General features: G+C 44.3%; 1 protein-coding gene across 1 annotated transcript; it reads left to right on the forward strand.

Annotated features, from left to right (window-relative positions):
• Nucleotides 1-1,864: 1,864 nt before the first annotated feature.
• On the forward strand, nt 1,865-11,912 carry LOC142184641 (protein FAM162B-like). The gene is made up of 4 exons (XM_075259654.1): nt 1,865-2,104; nt 4,260-4,365; nt 5,801-5,909; nt 10,995-11,912. Exons 1-4 carry the CDS (start codon nt 1,960-1,962, stop codon nt 11,097-11,099), a joined length of 465 nt encoding a protein of 154 aa, XP_075115755.1. The 5' UTR covers nt 1,865-1,959; the 3' UTR covers nt 11,100-11,912.
• Nucleotides 11,913-22,907: the final 10,995 nt, after the last annotated feature.

A 22,907-nucleotide genomic window follows, 5' to 3' on the forward strand; every position in this document is an offset into this window, starting at 1 on the left:
GGACACTGCACACGAGCACTTCTCTTATTCTGTATACGGACACTGCACACTAGCACTTCTCTTATTCTGTATATGGACACTGCACAGTAGCACTTCAGGTATCCTCTATACACTGCACAGTAACACTTCAGGTATCCTCTATACACTGCACAGTAACACTTCAGGTATCCTCTATACACTGCACACTAGCACTTCTCTTATTCTGTATATGGACACTGCACAGTAGCACTTCAGGTATCCTCTATACACTGCACAGTAACACTTCAGGTATCCTCTATACACTGCACACTAGCACTTCAGGTATCCTCTATACACTGCACAGTAACACTTCAGGTGTCCTCTATACACTGCACAGTAGCACTTCCGGTATCCTCTATACACTGCACAGTAGCACTTCAGGTATCCTCTATACACTGCACAGTAGCACTTCCGGTATCCTCTATACACTGCACAGTAACACTTCAGGTGTCCTCTATACACTGCACAGTAGCACTTCAGGTGTCCTCTATACACTGCACAGTAGCACTTCAGGTGCCCTCTATACACTGCACAGTAGCACTTCAGGTATCCTCTATACACTGCACAGTAGCACTTCAGGTGTCCTCTATACACTGCACAGTAGCACTTCAGGTGCCCTCTATACACTGCACAGTAGCACTTCAGGTGTCCTCTATACACTGCACAGTAGCACTTCAGGTGCCCTCTATACACTGCACAGTAGCACTTCAGGTATCCTCTATACACTGCACAGTAGCACTTCAGGTGTCCTCTATACACTGCACAGTAGCACTTCCGGTATCCTCTATACACTGCACAGTAGCACTTCAGGTGTCCTCTATACACTGCACAGTAGCACTTCAGGTGCCCTCTATACACTGCACAGTAGCACTTCAGGTGTCCTCTATACACTGCACAGTAGCACTTCAGGTGCCCTCTATACACTGCACAGTAGCACTTCAGGTATCCTCTATACACTGCACAGTAGCACTTCAGGTGTCCTCTATACACTGCACAGTAGCACTTCCGGTATCCTCTATACACTGCACAGTAGCACTTCAGGTGTCCTCTATACACTGCACAGTAGCACTTCAGGTGCCCTCTATACACTGCACAGTAGCACTTCAGGTGTCCTCTATACACTGCACAGTAGCACTTCCGGTATCCTCTAGTCTATACACTGCACAGTAACACTTCCGGTATCCTCTAGTCTATACACTGCACAGTAACACTTCCGGTATCCTCTATACACTGCACAGTAGCACTTCAGGTGTCCTCTATACACTGCACAGTAGCACTTCAGGTGCCCTCTATACACTGCACAGTAGCACTTCAGGTGTCCTCTATACACTGCACAGTAGCACTTCAGGTGTCCTCTATACACTGCACAGTAGCACTTCAGGTCTCCTCTATACACCGCACAATACTGTGTCTTTCTTTTCAGTCTTCTGTACTTGTTTTACAGTAAAAGTGTAGCAGCATCTGATCCTGACTTAAATAACTCCTTGTCTGTGGTCTCATCAATGGCGGTCTACGGATACATTTGAGACATGCATTGGGCGCTTTGCAAAAACTGTGTAAAAGAAGCCTGAAATAAATGCGTCATTTGCTGAGCAGTATACAGACAGTGTATACTCTGCTGAGTCCTCAGGAGTCTTCCTCACAAGGTGCTTCTGTTTACTGTCTGGCAGGTGACAAGATGTGTACGTGCGATTTGTCTTAAGCAGTCCATAAAGTGTCGCATGTAAGTGAGTCTACACAGATGTCAGACAGATGGAGCTGTCACTGTGACTAAGGAGTATTGTGCAGCCAATCAGAGGGCTGCTTGCACACTTCCTGTAGTGACGTCACACACACTGCACTCACACTGAGCAGAGAGGACAGGAGTGTGCACAGAAACTCGCCAGGAGCTCAGCTGTGTACTGAGGCCTAGAGGAGCCTGATATACTGCCAACAAACACAATGTCAAGACTGGCGTCTGTCTCTTTAAGATCCCTAGTGAGAGGCGTCTTCACACCTAGGACTAATGCAAGAAGTGCCCTACAAGCCAGGACATACAGCCAAAATCCGGCCAAACCCAGTGTAACTAAAAATGAAGGCTATACTGGTAAGTACGGCACATGCAAGGTAACCTACCTGTGAATCTGTCTGCCGATATTTTCGTGTACTGTCATAACCTGCACTTTTACTTTTACGAAATTGCGAATGTGGAAATTTACTCCATGTTATCCTATGTAGACAATAAAGGTCATACATGGAGTATATTCAGCTGCACATGTTTTCTGCTACATGGTTTATACGTGTTGCAAATTTTGGTTGGAGGTTTCTTCATAGATTTGGAATTCTGCCCTAAAATCTGCAACAAAAATCTGCAGCAAATCCCTATTACGACCTCTTCTGGACACAGTGATTCGACTTTTATGTCACATACTTTCTAACATTTTCCATGGACGTAGTTGTATTAGTATTTATTGCAGGGCATTTTTTTTTTTTTTTTATAAATGCACAATTTTATTAACTTTTTTGGCAGTTTGGATGTTGCTTATTGGATTTTGCTTTTACCGTGTTTACTTTGTAGCTAAATTCCGTCCTTTGGGGATCTGAAAGATGGAAACCCTATTCTCTTAAAAAGCAGTTACATGCGGAAACCTAAGGACTATAATGGGGTCCGTTGGGTGCCACCAATTTTATACTGAAACTGGTAGAGAATAGAGTCCTCCTTGCAGTACTTTTTTCTTCACCGATTTTAAGCGGAATGGGGGACACTTGTGTGAACCTAACATTACAGGTTCAGTACAATTATAGCAATACCAAATTTAGGTTAAGGTACCACGGGACAATTTGCAGCCCCAAAGCACTGTTAGAACAACCGCGGTGGGAACACATTGCGGTTCTTCCCGCAGCGCTATGAACAGAAAGTTCACAGAGTTACCCTCTGTGGACTTTCTGTTACCATTATATCAATGGGGAAGCCGCCGGTGATATAATTGACATGCTGCAATTTCCAAAACCGCACCGTGTCTGCGCTGCGGTTTTAATCGCAAAGTGGGCATGGGAGCCGCATGAATCCCATCCACTTTGCAGATACTGTAAAATATTGCGATTTTTCCCATGGAGTTTCCGGCCCATGGGGCCGCAGCAGTGGCGTAACTAGGAATGGTGGGGCCCCCCTCGACACTGACACCGAAGATCTCGACTGAGCCCCTCCTACGCATTCTATTATGCCCCATATTGGCCCCTGCACACACTATTATGTCCCTCAGTGGCCCCTACAGGACTAAATACTGTCACGTCACCCGCTGACTGCAATACCAGGACAATTGTGGATAAAAAATCTGGCCCTGTGCATTACAATTTAGTAACTCCATGTGCCTCATATTAATAGCAGTTAACCCCATCATGTCCCTCACATTAAGCCTTGTGTACCTCACATAAGAGTTACTGATATGTGAGAGACATGGAGGTATTAATAAAGTATCTTCATTATTATTACCCCCATATGTCTCACATATCAGTAACTCTTATGGTGAGGCACACAGGGGTTAATGTGAGGGACATGATGGGGTTAACTGCCATTAATATGAGGCACATGGAGTTAGTAAAACAAAATTAATCACCCCAAATGCCTGATATTAATAAGCATAGTAACCCCAGTATGTCCTCCTGGGCTCTCCTCAGCCCTCTCATTGGTGGGCAGAGGACAGCCAGATGGGTGGGGGTCCTTAGAGCGCTGAGTGGTGCCAGACCTGCAGCTCCTGCTACGGCTCCTGTGTATCAGTCGTTGCTGCAGCTTCAGACATATACTTTCCCTATATTAATAGAGAAAGTATTCCACCAACAGGGGGCCCCTGCAAGTGCTTGAGCCCTGGGCAATAGCCAAGTCATACCCCCCCCCCCACTAACGCCGGCCCTGCTTACCTCTCCCGGGCTGCCGATCATTATAATCGGGGGGGTCCGAAAAGACCCCTGAGTATAATGATAGCAGCGGTAGCGGCTGTCACCGGGCCCTAATGTCCCGGGCCCTGTGGCAGTTGTTACCACTGCTACCAAGGTAGTTACGCCACTGGGCCGCAGCCTTACAGAGTTTTTCTACTTGTTCACAACAGACACAGTTTCTTGTGTCACCAAATTCAGAAACCCTTGATATTTTTATTTCAATGGAGGCTGGGGTCGTATCTTTGTCGGAGTCGACTCCATCGCAGAAATGCTGTATTTTCAATGCTTGCGAGGGTGAATTATGATTTTTTTTGATTTTCATGCAGGTCACCATCTGTACAGAAATGAGAAAAAGCCAACAGAATTTGACAAGAGAGTGCTAGTGTGGGCAGGACGGTACAAGAAACGGGAAGAAATTCCAGAATATGTCTCGTGAGTATTGGGTAGTATTGCTAAGAAACCAACACAGAAAGCTTCAGCTGTATATCTGATATTCCCGGTCTTAAACAGGAGACTTCAGAGCTATAGATGAAGGTATTGACTGCCCAGAGATTTGTGTAGTTTAGGGTTTCCCAACCTAAAACTCTGCGTTGAAAAAACAATGGTGGACTTAAGTCTGAACAAAAACACCTGTGACACGAAGAGTTAAAGGTTTTTTTCCCACAATATTCAAATATCCTGTTTCCAAAGGAGGCTGCGTGATCGCTAGTGGTCCGGATGCTAGAACCCCAACCCATCTAGAGAGTCGACTGCTATTTCCCTGAGTGGTTCTGTTTGAGATAAACTTCCCAACAGTCCTATAGAAGTGAATGGTGGTTGGCCGAGTGCACCTGCTATTCTATAGGGTAGATTTAAAGAGTAACTGTCATTAATTTTTTTATTTTTTTTTGGAATGGATATAAGAAACTTTGTAATATATATTACAGAGGAAAGTGTTCCTATGTCCTATTATCAGCCCTCTCCTTCCTGCTAAACTGCACAGTTCACTGACTGATCAGTTGTCTTTGATCTCACAGACAGATCAGATTACAAAGAAGTCTACAGAGAGAGTAGGGGGAATGAGAAGGAGGAGTCCAGTAAGTGAGATATAGACATAATGTGCTGCTTTGTGTTTAGATTTCTAGCAGGTTTTAATAGTAGACTGAGCAGCATTGGTAGCAATGAATCTGTTAGATCTATATCTTACTACAATCTGGTCTGTGTCTCTCTGCTTCACACTCCTCTTCCCTCTCCTCTCTCCATACACTTCTATGGCCTGAGGCCTGTCTTCAATGAAGATGGATCTGACTGTGAATTGAGCAGTTTAGCAAGCAGGAGAGAGCCGATAACATTATTTTTTAGGTGTAAATTTTCATACATCTGGAGTGTCATTTCCTCAACATAGGGGAGACATAGGAGGAGGTTTATTGTCCTGAAAGCATAAAATATAAACTATGTATCCCATCTCAGGATGCATTTGGGACATTGTCTCTTTCTTTACTAATGATACTTATATCCAAAACTTGTCGACCTCCGCCTTGCTGTTTAAGGCTGTATTCACACTGAGTAACGCTGGCTTATTTTTACACATAGTGCCGCGTTAACGCTGCGTCTACGCCGCGTTAACGCCGCGCTATTTTGCGGTGGCGTTGCCCGGCGTTAACGCGGCGTATACGCCGCGCTATGTGCAAAAATAAGCACAAAAAACGCCAGCGTTACTTAGTGTGAATACAGCCTAACTGCGCCCTGGGAAAAGTTGCAAATGATAGTGAAAATGTGCATATGTCTTTGAACACCATAAAAGTGGCAAAAAACACATAATGGATTCCCCCATAGAGTTTTGATTGCTCTATAGACTTAGTCCTTACACTTCTATGTTTCCTTATAGATGGGAAGCAATTTCAGCTGCCAGAAGCAATTTCCGGATAAAGACCTGCATGGCGATGATACTTGGCACAGTGATTGGATGTATCTTGATGGTGCGATCTGGAAAGAAGGTTAGCACGTGACAAAATAATAGTAATATATATCTAGTGCCAGAAGATTCTACAATAATTTGTAAAGCACCATGGAATTAATGGTGCTATGTAAATAAACAATAATAATAATTTATAAGTCAACATTATATCATAATAAATTAATCTACAATTCCTACAAGAGAAGTGAGAACCCTGCGTATAAGAGCACTAAGTGTATAATAGGGATAAATGGGCAGAAAGACATCGGAGGTGCAATGGGCAGGCTGTGTATAGAGGGGGCAGGGAAGATGGATAGCTCAGTATACTGTATAGAGGAAGACATTGTGAATGAGGACATGACTAGACAGTCCTGGTAGCACACGCACTGCAGATTTCCTGGGTGCAAATATGTGTTTGTAACATAAGGCTGCTCAGTAAGCAGATGCACAGGCCATATGTTCACACAGCATAGTACATGAGATTGCCACATAACTGCACTGCCAGGGTCCTCATGGTCTCACCCTTGGTTCACATCTGCATTTGGTAATCCGTTCAAAGTCTACTTCTCATCAGCATTGCAGCCTGCCTGAAGATTTCAGCATAGCCTGGAGAAGAAAAATTGTCTCTAATTGTCCGAAAAGTATGACAATCTAACTGTCCAAACATAGTGCTTTACAGATAATAGGTGCAGCATGAGAGAAGTCTTTGCGTGACGGGTTCAGATTATCTAGCTGGTTAATTTAACATCATTGGTAGAATTTAAAGCCCAGGTAGGGGTAGACGGTAATGTTAAATTGAATTCTAAGAGGGAATTGACAACAAGTGCAGTGACTGGCACAGGGCAAATACAGTGGCTGCTGGTTTTGGATAGTTTGGACGATAAAAGGGCTCATGACTTGCAGTACTGCGATCCTGAATTTCAATCAACCAAGGGCAAAAACTGCATGGAGTTTGTATGTTTACCCCGTGTTTGTGTGAATTTCCTCCCACATGCCAAAAATATACTGATAGATAAATTGGCTACCCCTAAAAAAACAGCTGACTCCTATGGGCGTTGGGGATTAGCGCCTGTATAGCAGCCACCTACTCCCCTACTCCATAATGATTCCTGCACTGTGAATCCCTTGTGCATTACAAATATTTGTCACTGGACAGGAGAGACTCTGCAGAGGGGAGCCAGGCAATGTGGACTTATTTCCTTCCTTCTGCTCATACTTCTTGGATATATCCTACTAATAATATTATAAATGTGAAAGTTTGTGTGTTTGGATGTTTGTTCCTCAATCACGCAAAAACAGCTGAACGGATTTGCATGCAATTTGCCACATACATAGATAGGAACCCCGATTAAAACATATGCTACTTTTTATCCCAGTAAAAAACATCACTACATGACCGCAGTGAAGGAATTTAGGTTCACACAACACTAAAGGACCTGTGATGACATCATCACAGGTCCTTGAGCCATTCTAGGATAGGATCATGCTAGGCAGTGGGCGGAGCTACACACAATTTTGTGGGCGGAGCTATATAGGATGAAGCTGGACTGTGAAAGCTGAAGAAAATGGAGTCTCATGGAAGATCAGGGTACTACAGAACATGCAGGCTGTGTGTGGGCAAGAGGAGTATATTGGATGTAGAGTTTCAGTGAGTACGACAGGGAATGTGTTGTTCTGCCTCTGATGGGGGAGGGGGGAGAACTTTGGCACATTTCAGCAACATCCGTTCAGCCGTTTCTAACACAGAAGCTGCTCAGATAGTCACATAACTAAACCCCTGTAATCACAATTGCCAGATGTAGCAGAGTTTAGGCAGCGCTGTAGCACAGCTCGGTAGGCTCTCCATATGCAAACATGTACATACAGCTGGGTATCCTACGCATATACAGCGATGTAGCAGAGCCAAGATGCGGGAGCAGGTTGATCGAACTATGGCAAATTTCTGCAACATCCATTCAGCCGTTTCCAACACAGAAGCTGCTCACACACTGACATAAGAACACCCCTAGAATCCAAATGGCCAGATGTAGCAGAGCTCAAGCCGCGCTGTAGCACAGCTGAGTATGCTCTCTATATGCAGAGATATACATACAACTGAGTATGCTGCGCATATGCAGCGATGTAGCAGAGCCGAGACGTGGGAGCAGGCGGATCATCCCAAACAGCAATTGGCTAAATATAAGCGGCTCAGCGCCAACACCAACCCGCAGACGAAGTCGCGGGCAGATGCTAGTATCAAATATATTAAAAGAAAATGCATCTGTATCTCACATCTTTAAATCTCGTATACAACCTCTTTTTGACAGCGGAGAGGGAGTCGGGGAAGAAGAACTTGCAATCCTTATTAGTATTATTCCTTATTTTACGACACCATTCATTCTAGGGTCTTCTACATATGAAATACAAGTAACATAAATACAACACTCCCCCTCGCTACCTCCCATAAAGAAAGTGCTTACAAATGATACAATTGGTTTCTTACGACAGCGCCCACTATTCTGCGGTGAGGGAGTTTTGCAGCAGTTGTATATTTTTCTTCCGTGTTGAGTGTTTGATATCCTAGCAATGTGTTATTTTGTTGGAACCATTTCCAGTCCACGGCGAGTCTTCTGAAATAGTTTTGGGATCTAAGTGCTGACAGATTGTTTTTTCACTGTTTTTGTTGCCTTTGTATCTGGGTTGTCTCATTCAAACACTTTACAGTGTTTCAAGTTTGTTCATGAACATTTTTGTTCTGATAAAGGCTTAAAAATATAAAAAATGCAAAAACAATAATCATAAATGGTGCAGAAGGATGGAAGGTCCTACCATCGAGAGTTCTACAAGTTAGGCTCAGTTCATATCTGTGCCAGAGTTTCCATTGCCTGAAATTGAGGACTTTTTCTTCCTTTGGTTTCCATTATGAAAAGACTTGAAGGACTCCATTATAGTTAGGAACTGTGTGTACTACGGTGGACCACCTGTCCATTGTTCTGGTTCTCTAACGGACCAGAACAACAGACAGGCGATGCTAGTGCGAACCTAGCGGCCAGCCTAAAAATGGAGGAGGATAGAAGATGTACAGTCCTATGAAAAAGTTTGGGCACCCCTATTAATCTTAATCATTTTTAGTTCTAAATATTTTGGTATTTGCAGCAGCCATGTCAGTTTGATATATCTAATAACTGATGGACACAGTAATATTTCAGGATTGAAATGAGGTTTATTGTACTAACAGAAAATGCGCAATATGCATTAAACCAAAATTTGACCGGTGCAAAAGTATGGGCACCTCAACAGAAAAGTGACATTAATATTTAGTACATCCTCCTTTTGCAAAGATAACAGCCTCTAGTCGCTTCCTGTAGCTTTTAATCAGTTCCTGGATAAAGGTATTTTGGACAAACAATTCAAGTTCAGTTAAGTTAGATGGTCGCCGAGCATGGACAGCCCGCTTCAAATCATCCCACAGATGTTCAATGATATTCAGGTCTGGGGACTGGGATGGCCATTCCAGAACATTGTAATTGTTCCTCTGCATGAATGCCTGAGGATTGGAGCGGTGTTTTGGATCATTGTCTTGCTGAAATATCCATCCCCGGCGTAACTTCAACTTCGTCACTGATTCTTGAACATTATTCTCAAGAATCTGCTGATACTGAGTGGAATCCATGCGACCCTCAACTTTAACAAGATTCCCGGTGCCGGCATTGGCCACACAGCCCCAAAGCATGATGGAACCTCCACCAAATTTTACAGTGGGTAGCAAGTGTTTTTCTTGGAATGCTGTTTCTTTTTGGACGCCATGCATAACGCCTTTTTTTATAACCAAACAACTCAATTTTTGTTTCCAAAATGAAGCTGCCTTGTCCAAATGTGCTTTTTCATACCTCAGGCAACTCTATTTGTGGCGTACGTGCAGAAACGGCTTCTTTCTCATCACTCTCCCATACAGCTTCTATTTGTGCAAAGTGCGCTGTATAGTTGACCGATGCACAGTGACACCATCTGCAGCAAGATGATGCTGCAGCTCTTTGGAGGTGGTCTGTGGATTGTCCTTGACTGTTCTCACCATTCTTCTTCTCTGCCTTGCTGATATTTTTCTTGGCCTGCCACTTCTGGGCTTAACAAGAACTGTCCCTGTGGTCTTCCATTTCCTTACTATGTTCCTCACAGTGGAAACTGACAGGTTAAATCTCTGAGACAACTTTTTGTATCCTTCCCCTGAACAACTATGTTGAACAATCTTTGTTTTCAGATCATTTGAGAGTTGTTTTGAGTAGCCCATGATGCCACTCTTCAGAGGAGATTCAAATAGTAGAACAACTTGCAATTGGCCACCTTAAATACCTTTTCTTATGATTGGATACATCTGGCTATGAAGTTCAAAGCTCACTGAGGTTACAAAACCAATTTTGTGCTTCAGTAAGTCAGTAAAAAGTAGTTAGGGGAATTCAAATCAATAAAATGATAAGGGTGCCCATACTTTTGCACCGGTCAAATTTTGGTTTAATGCATATTGCACATTTTCTGTTAGTACAATAAACCTCATTTCAATCCTGAAATATTACTGTGTCCATCAGTTATTAGATATATCAAACTGAAATGGCTGCTGCAAACACCAAAATATTTAGAACAAAAAATGATTAAGATTAATAGGGGTGCCCAAACTTTTTTCATAGGACTGTACATACAAGCAGCACATATTAAGCGAGCAGCACAGTTTAAGGTGGACTGGAGGGGGGCGAGAGTATTCACTGGGAGGCCATGGAGAGGGGTGTTACAGTAATCTAAGTGGGAGATTTTGAGGGCATGGACTATCATCTTTGTAGTTTCAGGAGTGAAGAAGGAGCGGATTCGATGGATGTTCTTGTATTGGAGGTGTTGAGGGTTTGTATGTGCAAAATACTTCTGACATCTTAAAAACCCTTCAAAATGGTTATGTAAATGACAGCTATGGGGGTCTTTGTTAGAACCCTCAACTTTCTGCACTTTAGGACTACACTATGAGGAGCGTTGGGACGACAAAGGAAGCCTCCTCCTTCCGTAACCCATTCAGATGCTATTGTGATATATAACTGACCCCCATAACTAAGGGCATTAACCCCTGAGCCCTTGTCACTCACTCATTGTTTTCTTTCTCAAGGCTCTCAAGGAAGAAAATACACTCCTCCAAAGGAATATAGAGAAGAAAGCAAAATGGAGAGAAGAGTCAGCACAAGAGCAATCTTCTTCCCTCAAGAGTCACTAACCAGAAGTCATCATTTATTAGAGAATTTTCTAAAAAGGTCCAGATTTATCTACAATTCTAAATATCTATAAAACTTATAACCCATCCATATCATTGGAGGTAAGAGTTTGATCACTGTGGGGTCTGCCCACTTTGGCCATACGATCGCAAGAGCAGGAGTCCGGTAACCAATGCAATGTCACTGGGACTGCTGGAGATAGTCCATGTCCTTGGCATCTTCAACAGCCCCATAGACATTGATTGGAACAGAAGTGCAAAATTCTTGACCACCACCCCATTCCAACAGCGTACATGGGACTCCAGTTCATGTGGTCAATGGTGTTCCCAGTGAACCTAAGGATCAAACACTTACCGCCTATCAACTGAATGGGTGATACGTTTTGACTCTAGAACCCCTTTAATATATTTCGTAGTAAGACTACAACATTTATTTTATGTCTGAGATTTCCTAGCGAGTCTAAATAAATATCCCAGGTCCAGCTTCTCTTCTCATCTCTTCATGTAAAGGTCAGGGGGGACGTCAGTGTTGACCTCTCTGTTCTCTGCTGTATTTTTTAAGATGTCAAAAATTGTTACTTGGCAGCGCACAGATAAATGTTGAAAAGTCCGCACGTCTTCAGCTTCTTATGCTCCTTTCAAGCAAACAGTGATACCTCAAGGCTACCTCTGAGCTACGGAATGTATTCTCAAGCCTTAGACATTTTTAGACTTTTTTCGAATTTAAATAAAATATTTTTGCCAAACTGTATAAAAATGAGATGAATCAATGTTAGATTTGCAATAAGGTTAACGCTTCATTTGCCGAGATCGTTTGAAATTTTTCGCAGACGTATATGGTTTACCGAGCCTTATGTTTAATTGGAAGGGAAGAACCACATGGCAGCCATTGCTATGGTCAAGACGACACCTTGTCATGTCAGACAATCCATCTGGGGTGTTTGGTTATTAGTAGAGATGAGCGAACAGTAAAATGTCCGAGGTTTGATATTCGTTTCAAGTAGCCCCTCAATATTTCGACTACTCGAATCGAATATCGAACCCTATTATAGTCTATGGGGGGGAAATGCTCGTTTCAGGGGTAGCCAACGTTCGATCAAATCATACTTACCAAGTCCACGAGTGAGGGTCGGGCTGGATCCTCCGAGAAGTCTTCTCTGTTCAGCGTCCCTGCGGCATCTTCCGGCTCTGAATTCACTCTGCCAGGCATCGGGCCTGGACAGAGCCGACTGCGCATGCCCGCGCTACAAGTGGACATGCGCAGTCGACTCTGCCCAGGCCTGATGCCTGGCAGAGTGAATTCAGAGCCGGAAGACGCCACGGGGAAGCTGCACGGAGAAGACTTCTAAAGGTAGGAGAAGAACCAGCATTGATTGGCCGACTGTATAGCATTCGGCCAGTCAATGCTGGTTCTGCATCAAACTTTTACATTCGAATAGCGAGTGGTACTCAATCGAGTACGAGTATTTCGTATACTGTAGTATTCGATGTAATACCTACTCGATCAAGTACTACTCGCTCATCTCTAGTTATTAGCATATGATACATGATTTTGACCTCTCCCAAACAGTGACAGATCCACTTAACCCCGTAAGGACATGGACAAGGTTTTTCACTCTTTTTACGTCCTAACTTTGGAGCGGTGCACTTTGCAACATTAATAATTTGTTACCATTATTCTACAGGATCGGTATGGTGATTTTTTTTTTTTTTAATGTTGTGCTATTTTTGGACAATAAAATCACATATTTGCCAAAATTCATGTTTTAGTGTTGCCATGTGCTGAGAGCCATACCTTTTTTTTTTTCCATATTTTGTGCAAGGACTTGTTTTTTGCAGGATGAAAGGCGGTTTAGGGTTAAATGAGATTTTTGCTCAATCTTTAAAATTGTGCTATAGTGTAGTCTGCTGTGCACCTTTTACTGGTCTCCACACAGCATATTGCCTGCTTTATTGGTAGACTGGCTGATGACCACCATACAGTATACAGTTCCTTTTACAGGCCCCCATACAGCAAGTGCCTTCGATATAGGTCCCCATATAGTAATGGGCCACATTATAGTCCCACATACAGTAAGGGCCCATGTTACAATAATGTAAGTGCCCCCTTTATAGGCCCCCACAAAATATTGTGCCCTCCACCCCATACAAGTCCCCACAGAGATACTTTAGGTCGCTACTTATTGGAACAGGTAACTGCCAATTTTCAATGAATTATCCCATTACTTCCATTTATCTGTGGCCGCCTCCGCTTAGGCCTCTAGGGGATTTTGCATATTACGCCCTGGACATCACCAACATATGTGATGGTCATAGACAGAAGTGGGGATAGTTAGGTGAATACCTTCTAGAGTCATTTATCACCTCTATGGGGGTAGTTTTGCCCCTGCTGACAACAATCTAAAAATATTCACAAAAGATAAAGTAACGCTTATCTTAGAAGGACAGCTCCAGACACCCAAGTCCCCACATCTTGCTACCTTGTGCAGAAACCCAGGAACCTTCATGTAGTACAGTGAAAGTGTCTTGTGTTGTCAGGCGCCAAGTTGTTAGCAGCACATCCTTTTGAGATGATTTTCGAGAGTTAAATATCAATGATCTATCCTTAGAATAGGTTATCAATATCATATTGGTAGGTATCTGACACGTGGTACCCACACAGATCAGCGGCTTGAAGAGACTGCACCATTTACCAAACTGTGCTTCTCTACATGGTATCCGTAATGCCCATAGAGGTGGATGTGAGCTATAGAGACAGGGTCTAGTAGCGCTCTTAGCTACACCATGTCCATAACACTTATGATCTCAAGGAAACCTATACAATGTTATGGCTGATCTGTGTATCTTAGAGACTGGCAGGCATCATACAGTACTGATACCTGAATTATTGTATTTTAAAGAGCTACTATGTGAAGGTTCATGACAATGCAGCAAGGTGCGGGGCGTGAATCTCCTGTCACACTCATATATCTGTGAATATTTTATTAGCCATTGGGCTTTCCACAATACACAGTATTCCCTACCCCCGATGTGTTGGCTTTCTGATGTAGTACATCTTTACAATGTGAGACAGGCTGTCTCTAGTGAGGACGGTCTCCGTCACAATACCTATAACCGCCCTTGTGCGTGCCAAGCCTACTCAGCCATCACCGGTAGTTACTGAGCCGTCCTTGTATTCAGATTCCTCAGTATCATTGTAGTTATAGCCATTCAGTCAGTTCTTACCCTGCTTTTGTGGCCGGGGCCCCATGTTGCAAAAACGCTGTGTTCATTCTGGCTAATCCCATTTACACATTGCAGAAAAACATCTGCGCGTTTTCAAAAATTGTTGCATTTTTGTAAATTGCAGCATGTGGATGGACCTATGGAAACTTTGTTTTTTTCCCTATAGGTATAATAGAGGCAGAAAGTCTGCAGAGGAACAATCTGCAGACTTTCTGAAAACACTGTGTTTATATTAGGGTGTCTGGTCTGTGGTCTATGCAGTATATGGAGGGGTGGTCTGGAGGCTATACACAAGATGTCTTGTCAAGGATCCAGCGTTGGACTGGCCCACTAGATGACCAGAAGATCCTCCAGGAGACCCAGGCTCTAGCACAATAACGGACCAGGAAAAGGCACTAATATTTGAAGGGTACCATGGTCTATTTCCTTAGGGTTGTTGGCAAGGATGGGCCCCCCAGGATCTTTTTATCTGCTAGGTCTAAGGAACCTCAGTCTAACACTGCTGGGGTCCATACACAGGGTCAAGTTCAAGATCTATATATAGAGGTGTTAGGAACCAAATACAGTATAGAACAGGCAATTATTCCCGGGCTCCCCTGCACACTGAGGCAAAACAGCACTGAGTATTCAACACCCTCCAGACCGGAGCAGAACCAGGCCCCAGAGGTCTTCACCAGAGCTCCTGATGGTGGAGATGGACTGGTAAATTCTGGGACCCAGAACCACAGCTGTCCAGAGGGCATCACACACACAGCGCACCCAAAGTCACAGCAGGACACAGAAACCTGAAAATCACTCACCTAGGCGGACGTAGAAGCAGATGAAGCTGGTCAGCGGAGTTGAGTGCAGTATTCAGAGTTCACCAGCAAATGGCGGAAGCACCGCAGAGTAGTCAAAGTAGCTGGGTCGGTAATAAGGAGGTCACGCAGTTTCCAGGGATGAGACAAGACGTAGTCAGACAAGCCAAGCTATACACTGGAGGTCACGTGGTACAGGAGGATGAAGCAAATGCGTAGTCAGGTAAGCCGGATCATACACTGGAGGTCACGTGGTACAAAGTCGCAGGTCAAGGAGAGGTGGTCCAGAAGGCAAGCAGGGTCATACACTGGAGGCAAATGACAGAGACACAATAGGGGGCAGGAACCAATGTCAGGGGCAAACAGAATAGCACAGAGGAGCTGATACCAGGGAACTGAATAAACAGACGCAAGCCGGAGCCAGAGTCAAACTTAAATAGACTTCGGTTCGCCACCTGACCCTCTGACCCCAGAAGCCCATGTTCTGGTGCCAGGAGGACACCAGCAACCCCTGTAGACTATTGCAAAGGTTCTGGTTGTCCCCTGATTCTACCAATTCTGGTTAACCAATTTTTGCATAAGTGTGATGCAACGATGCGCTGATCAACAATATATGACGTCAATCTACAGTCATGTGCATTCACTCTTTACGCAGGTTCCCCTATATTCTCATTGTGATAGGGCATTTACTATACATTACCATACATATAAAACAGCAGAACAAACATCAGGGCCAGTACCAATGAGTCTTACAAAGATATTTTTTGTGAATTACTTGACTAAAGTGATATATTCTGACGTTTCCTTCGTGACTTGTTTATATTTGTATTTATTGAGCTATATAGTATATGTATGGCTCCGGGAAGTTTTGCAGATGTATTGACGCTAGTCAGATAAATCAATGAAACCTGATGTCAGGACAGATACTGTCTGAACCGCCGTTTCGAGGTCACTGGTAAGTAGATTTGTGTGTTATCTGAATGTAAGTGGTAATTGAATTCAGAAAGATGAAATTAGGTCACCCAGAAAGGGAGTGTATAAGAAGAAGGAACAGTCCCTTGACAGACCCTTGGGGACATCTCCTTTGGAAATCACTAGCAATGTTCAAGATGTGTTCAAAATGAAGCATGGGAAGTGCAAAGGGAAAAATAAGAGGGATTTCAGGTGACAGAAGATTTATGCATACCAAGTACACGGTCAACAACGTGAAATATAGAAACTAGATCAATCAAACTCCAACAGCACCAACGGGGACTAATGTTCTCACTTAGGAAGACATTTACTTGTTTTATCATGACAAATATGGTTCAATGCAAATGGAAGAAACTAGAAGTTTTAAGGGACTGTCTCAAAAAGTCAACTTTTCTTCTTGTGCTCACATATACTCTATTAGAGCGGATTGTAGATATCGTAGCGGTATCCACCCTCTACTAGCCCAAGTGCGCAGCCACTAATAAAGTGTGGACTTGACCCATATATGAATTGCATGTTTGGTCACTTCCCAATACAGGCAAAATGTATGGCCAGCCATGAGTTGTCCACTGTTATATACCAGGGACATCAGACAATATCTAACACATAGTTTTCTAGGTTCTCTCATTAAAAGGGCAATCTGGTAGCAAAGACGTTACCACCTATTCCCTAGAGAAATCAGTGGTGGTCCAACCAATTGTAAGTCGTTGGACTCCCATGTCTTCGGTTCACCCCAGCCGCAAGAACATGGCCAGAAGTTGAGTAGAGTGTTGGTTAAGCATGTGTTCCTTTACTATGTTCAACCTCTATAAGACTGAAGGAGATGGCTGACTCTGACTCTTGGCTCTTCCAAGTCCATTGTCTTATGGCTGGGGCTCAAACCCCATGCAATATCAAAGTTGTAACTTATCCATTGGATATATGGAAGCTGCACTCCCAATACTGGTGCCTAGTGCTTATGGGCCCCCTAAGGTTCCTGGGCCCTGATGCGACCGCACCCTCTGCGCTCCCTCAAGTTATGCCCCTGCATTCAGTCCTGTATACAGAAATCTTAAAAAGTTACAGGTGAGAGAATAAGACGACTCCAAGAAATTTTCTGTTGGTGGGCCAGAACAACAGACAGGCAGACAGTTAAAACAGCAAACAGATGGCATTAACTGTAATCTGTTGCTTTTAAACTGAATTGGGCGGGTGAAAAAGTTGTGCATGCAGCATTGACCGATACTCAATTAGGACGCAGATATGAATTTAGCCTTAATAAGTATTTAACTTTTCAGATGGCTTTTTAAGGATACACTTTTGATATGTATATACATAAGGAATAACACAATTTCTTGGCAATGACTTCAGTTTTACCAAGATTTATCTCTGTTTCTCAGTTTTCCCTGAGCTATTGGTCAGAAACTAGCCACTATGAGGTTTTCCATAGACAGGACAACAGGAGATTCTGCTCCATGACGTTCTCTCTCACTCACTGAGAAGCAGCAGCACCATATTGTAAGGATTGGAGTCAGGGTCAGGCAGTGCAGAGTGACACAGCTGGGAAAGCAACACTGTGCAACTAATGACAAAAGGGGTCGCAGGCCCTGCAGCTAGAACTATGCTGTAGATCTGAGATGAGGAAGACCAATGCACTTCCTAATTAAAGTGCGCCTGCCACGACTCCTACGCTACTGTCCAGGCGGCTAGGGTCAGGGAAGAGGAGGCCCTGAAAGTGCTAGGGGCTGGAGTAACACGGGTGACACCTAAGCAGAAAACACAGTGTAAAATGCAATGCAAAACCAAAGACAAAAATAGCATGGAACAAGGGAGGACAACAAGTCCCAGCAAAAACACAGTAGAGAAGGCGAGGTCGGATGAGCAAGAGGTCAAGCCAGGAGATAAGAATAAAGTACCAAATCAGAAGACAAGGAATAGTCAAATACAAGCCGGGTATACAGTAACCAATAAACAGACAGAAAGACACACAGACTGGATATCTGGAGGAGACCAGGAAACACTAAGCGAATGGCTGGCAAGGATCCATGCCTGGGTGGGGTTTAAATAGCAGCAGAGACAACCCACAACACCTGTGATGGCTAATGGCATGGAGAACTGAGAGCAAGGAAAAGATTAACCCTTAATCACCTAAGCACAACCAATAGAACTCCTAACACGTCTCCCGGGGAGTCGCCGCGCAGCAAGGAGACCGCGGCGACTCCGTATCCTGACACATATATGATATCATGTGAAGTTCTGACCAGTATTAACATGTATAAAGTACTTGGGGTGAGATAGAAACTTACTATTAACTGCAGCAACATGTCGTTTTTTGTGTCTCTTATTCTCTCTCCGCTTGTATTTGATACTTTAGTATCATGATGGATTGAGCAGTCATTGTAGAGTGAGTGTAGAATTTAAGAGGGCGGAAAAAGAAGGGAAAGAAGACTGAAAAGTCTTATATACTGTATGCAATAAACCACTGTTAGAAAGACATTAGTGAGGACTATGCTGACATAGGGAGATATGTACATAGGCTCCGTATAGGGTAATGTAGAGGATCTGGATCCCCTGGAGACAATGAAGAGGAGTATACGGTATTATACAGTGCACTGTAAGAGAATAAAACAACATGCATACAGTTATCCTTATTCATCTAGTCCATGTAGGCACATTCATATTTCAGTAGCCTATTGGTCCATCAACATCGTATCCGTACTCTAGTTATTGCCTGTTTATGGATTTATAGTAGTATTATATCATCTAATGATACTTCTATGTCTTTCTACAGTGCGTTGAAGGTGCAGACCGTTACATAAGACAATACAATTCAGCTCTTATTTTAAGTATTATCCATATAAATGGCGTCCTTATTACTTAGTAATGGCCACATGATGTCACTATTTCTCTGATTATTTCTCTTTTTATGGCGTTCATTGCATTACATTGAGCCGGGGGAAGACACTTATATCATGTTCAAAGCTGGAAGATATGAAGTGATGTCCTAAAAGTAAATGCATACTTACTGTATCAATCCAGCTTCCCATTTCTGAAAGCATTATGCCCCCCATGACATTTAAGGATGGTAAAATAAAGTATATGAACACACTACTATATCTTTAAAACTGGCTCACGACTTACGGACACGGAATTTATGGCCGCTATGGGTGTTGTGTCCGGAACATTTGTTCTCTATGAATCATAAAGGGATATAATATGCTGTAAATGTAGATACAGTGAAAGCTCCATATAAGACCACCCCATTGAAGAGACCTCCTCTTAAAGAGTGATTTTTTTCAATGACCGATTGTTCTACCATTAGAGTCTATGGAAGTTACATAGACCCTTTGTCCAACCAAAGACCACTTTCTTTTAGCTAATTTTCCAGAGGGAACCCCTTTTGAAAAGACGACACAATGGACTTACATCTATTGGGAAACCAATATGGACTGAGCTCTGGGCTGTATCGCATAACCAGGGGTGAACCTAGCCTTTTTGCTGCCTGAGGCGGACGACAGAAAGCCGCACCCCCAATCCCAACAGCTTGTCCTGGACTGGCTTAGGTCAGTAAAAATGACACCTCCCTCTGGGCCCTGACATAGCGCCACCTGAAGCGGTCACTTCAGGTCGCCTCATGAGAGGTGCGGCGCTGGGCATAACTGGACTAAAGTAAGCAAGAGCAAGAGACTTGCCAGGGATATAGTGGAGAAAAGTCGCCAACATCACACTGGAGACCCCATGACATGCCAAGAATACATGCCAGTAGTCTAAATTATACCGGAACAATCCCAGGAACTGGGCTACAAATGAGAAAATTTTTATGTAAACCGTACCCCAAAATAATAATTTTTGGGCTTAAAATTTTAGATTTTGGTCTATGAAATGTCAGCAGGGATAGTAGTGAAAGCGGGATATGGAAGGAGCAGGTCTAGGACTGAGAGGGGAGCCATGCTCGGTTCCAGGAGGAGAACCTTTTATAGAACCAATAGTTAAAGGTGCACAGTGCAAGGAGAGAGGAATGAGATTTAAACCGTGCTAAAGACCATGATTTAAAGGGATACTGTATTGGGGACCAGGAATGAGGTGAGGGTGGAGGGACTGCTGGTGAGTATTAACAAGAGAAAAGCCATGCCGGGCACCAATATTTAGAAAGATGTTAGGGACCGACAATTGTGAGGCCATCTTCAACTGGAAAACACGTAGGTCACTATGGCGTTGAGGAAGAGTTGGGGTCCCCTATGATTATATGGGGTTGGAGAGATTTCTGTACAGTATCATGAATGTTTTACTACCCTTAGTCCACGCCTGGTTCTGTATAATTGTACCTTTGGGTCGGGGCTCCGGAGGGGGCGGCATTTTTGCTGTCCTAAGCCAGTCCAGGACAAGTTGTCCTGGACTGGCTTAGCATCACCATCACCGAGTGGTGGATTGGGGCGGCCCTGTGGATGCAGTGCTGCTCCAGTGGCCGCCCCTCACGCTTAGCAGAGAGCAGGTCCTCTTCCTGCCTGCTCTCTGCCTGCTAACGCCGCCTGCTCCGCCCCTTCCGCTCCGCCCCCTACACTTGGCTCCACCCCCTCCTTGGGGGGGGGGGCGGCTTTCTGACGTCTGCCTCAGGCGGCACACAGACTATGTTCAACCCTGTTTTGGGTCCAGAATCACCTACTTGAAATCAGACAATGTTTTCTGAAAAGTTAGTGACCAGTTAAGTCTATTTGCAATTCTGGTGTGGAACTAATTGATTTGGAACGAATCAAACTTTGGCCAAACTGGTGAATCCGTGACAAAGCAAATCTTGAAAGGTTCACTCATCAATACGGGCCCTAAGGGCTCTATATTTGGCATTAGTTAGAATAATTGGTCTAAAACCTCTGCATTGATTATTAGAGATGAGCGAACACTAAAATGTTCGAGGTTCGAAATTCGATTCGAACAGCCGCTCAATGTTCGTGTGTTCGAACGGGTTTCGAACCCCATTATAGTCTATGGGGAACAGATACTCGTTAAGGGGGAAACCCAAATCCGTGTCTGGAGGGTCACCAAGTCCACTATGACACCCCAGGAAATGATGCCAACACCTCTGGAATGACACTGGGACAGCAGGGGAAGCATGTCTGGGGGCATCTAACACACCAAAGACCCTCTATTACCCCAACATCACAGCCTAACAACTACACACTTTACACACTCAATACCACCTCTCTGACAGTAGGAAAACACCTTGAAACATGTGTATTTGGCACTTGCAGTGAGGAGAGCTTGTCACCAGCAGTGAATTTGGCCCTTGTAGTAAGTTGAGGTTGGCACCAACATTTGTTTTGAAAATCAGGGTGGATTGAGCCTCTAACCAGCAGAGTTTGGGCAAATTCATGGTAGAGGGAGCCTCTAAAAACCCCAGTTTGGACCAATTCATGGTGGAGGGAGCCTCTAACCAGCCCAGTTTGGGCAAATTCATGGTGGAGGGAGCCTCTAAAAAACCCAGTTTGGACCAATTCATGGTGGAGGGAGCCTCTAACCAGCCCAGTTTGGGCAAATTCATGGTGGAGGGAGCCTCTAACCAGCCCAGTTTGGACCAATTAATGGTGGAGGGAGCCTCTAACCAGCCCAGTTTGGACCAATTAATGGTGGAGGGAGCCTCTAACCACCCCAGTTTGGACCAATTCATGGTGGAGGGAGCCTCTAAACAGCCCAGTTTGGGCAAATTCATGGTGGAGGGAGCCTCTAAAAAACCCAGTTTGGACCAATTCATGGTGGAGGGAGCCTCTAACCAGCCCAGTTTGGACCAATTAATGGTGGAGGGAGCCTCTAAACAGCCAAGTTTGGACCAATTCATGGTGGAGGGAGCCTCTAAAAACCCCAGTTTGGACCAATTCATGGTGGAGGGAGCCTCTAACCAGCCCAGTTTGGGCAAATTCATGGTGGAGGGAGCCTCTAAACAGCCCAGTTTGGGCAAATTCATGGTGGAGGGAGCCTCTAACCAGCCCAGTTTGGACCAATTAATGGTGGAGGGAGCCTCTAACCAGCCCAGTTTGGACCAATTAATGGTGGAGGGAGCCTCTAACCACCCCAGTTTGGACCAATTCATGGTGGAGGGAGCCTCTAAAAACCCCAGTTTGGACCAATTCATGGTGGAGGGAGCCTCTAACCAGCCCAGTTTGGACCAATTAATGGTGGAGGGAGCCTCTAACCAGCCCAGTTTGGACCAATTAATGGTGGAGGGAGCCTCTAACCACCCCAGTTTGGACCAATTCATGGTGGAGGGAGCCTCTAACCAGCCCAGTTTGGACCAATTCATGGTGGAGGGAGCCTCTAAAAAACCCAGTTTGGACCAATTCATGGTGGAGGGAGCCTCTAAACAGCCCAGTTTGGGCAAATTCATGGTGGAGGGAGCCTCTAAACAGCCCAGTTTGGGCAAATTCATGGTGGAGGGAGCCTCTAACCAGCCCAGTTTGGACCAATTAATGGTGGAGGGAGCCTCTAACCAGCCCAGTTTGGACCAATTCATGGTGGAGGGAGCCTCTAAACAGCCCAGTTTTGGCAAATTCATGGTGGAAGGAGCCTCTAACCAGCAGAGTTGTGGGAAAGCAGGGTGGAGGGAGCCTCTAACCAGCAGAGTTGGTGGAAATCAGGGTGGAGGGAGCCTCTAACCAGCAGAGTTGGGGGAAATCATGTTGGAGGGAGCCTAGTATTAGCAGAATTGTGCAACGCTTATGGTGGATGAGTATGAGGATGCGGAGGAATTGGAGAGGTTGAGTACAGACATGGAGTTTCATGTTGGGGTGCTTTACACAGGTGGGCACAAAAATGAAGGCTCTATCCAGTGGTGGTTCATTTTTATCAA

Source organism: Leptodactylus fuscus, chromosome 11 (assembly GCF_031893055.1).
Source record: "Leptodactylus fuscus isolate aLepFus1 chromosome 11, aLepFus1.hap2, whole genome shotgun sequence".
NCBI classification, from domain to species: domain Eukaryota; kingdom Metazoa; phylum Chordata; class Amphibia; order Anura; family Leptodactylidae; genus Leptodactylus; species Leptodactylus fuscus.

Coding starts and splice junctions, on each gene's coding strand:
- LOC142184641 (XM_075259654.1), top strand. CDS start 1,960: ATGTCAAGACTGGCGTCTGTCTCTTTAAGATCCCTAGTGAGAGGCGTC. Junction 4,366..5,800: donor GAAATTCCAGAATATGTCTC/GTGAGTATTGGG, acceptor GTTTCCTTATAG/ATGGGAAGCAATTTCAGCTG. Junction 5,910..10,994: donor TGGTGCGATCTGGAAAGAAG/GTTAGCACGTGA, acceptor TTCTTTCTCAAG/GCTCTCAAGGAAGAAAATAC.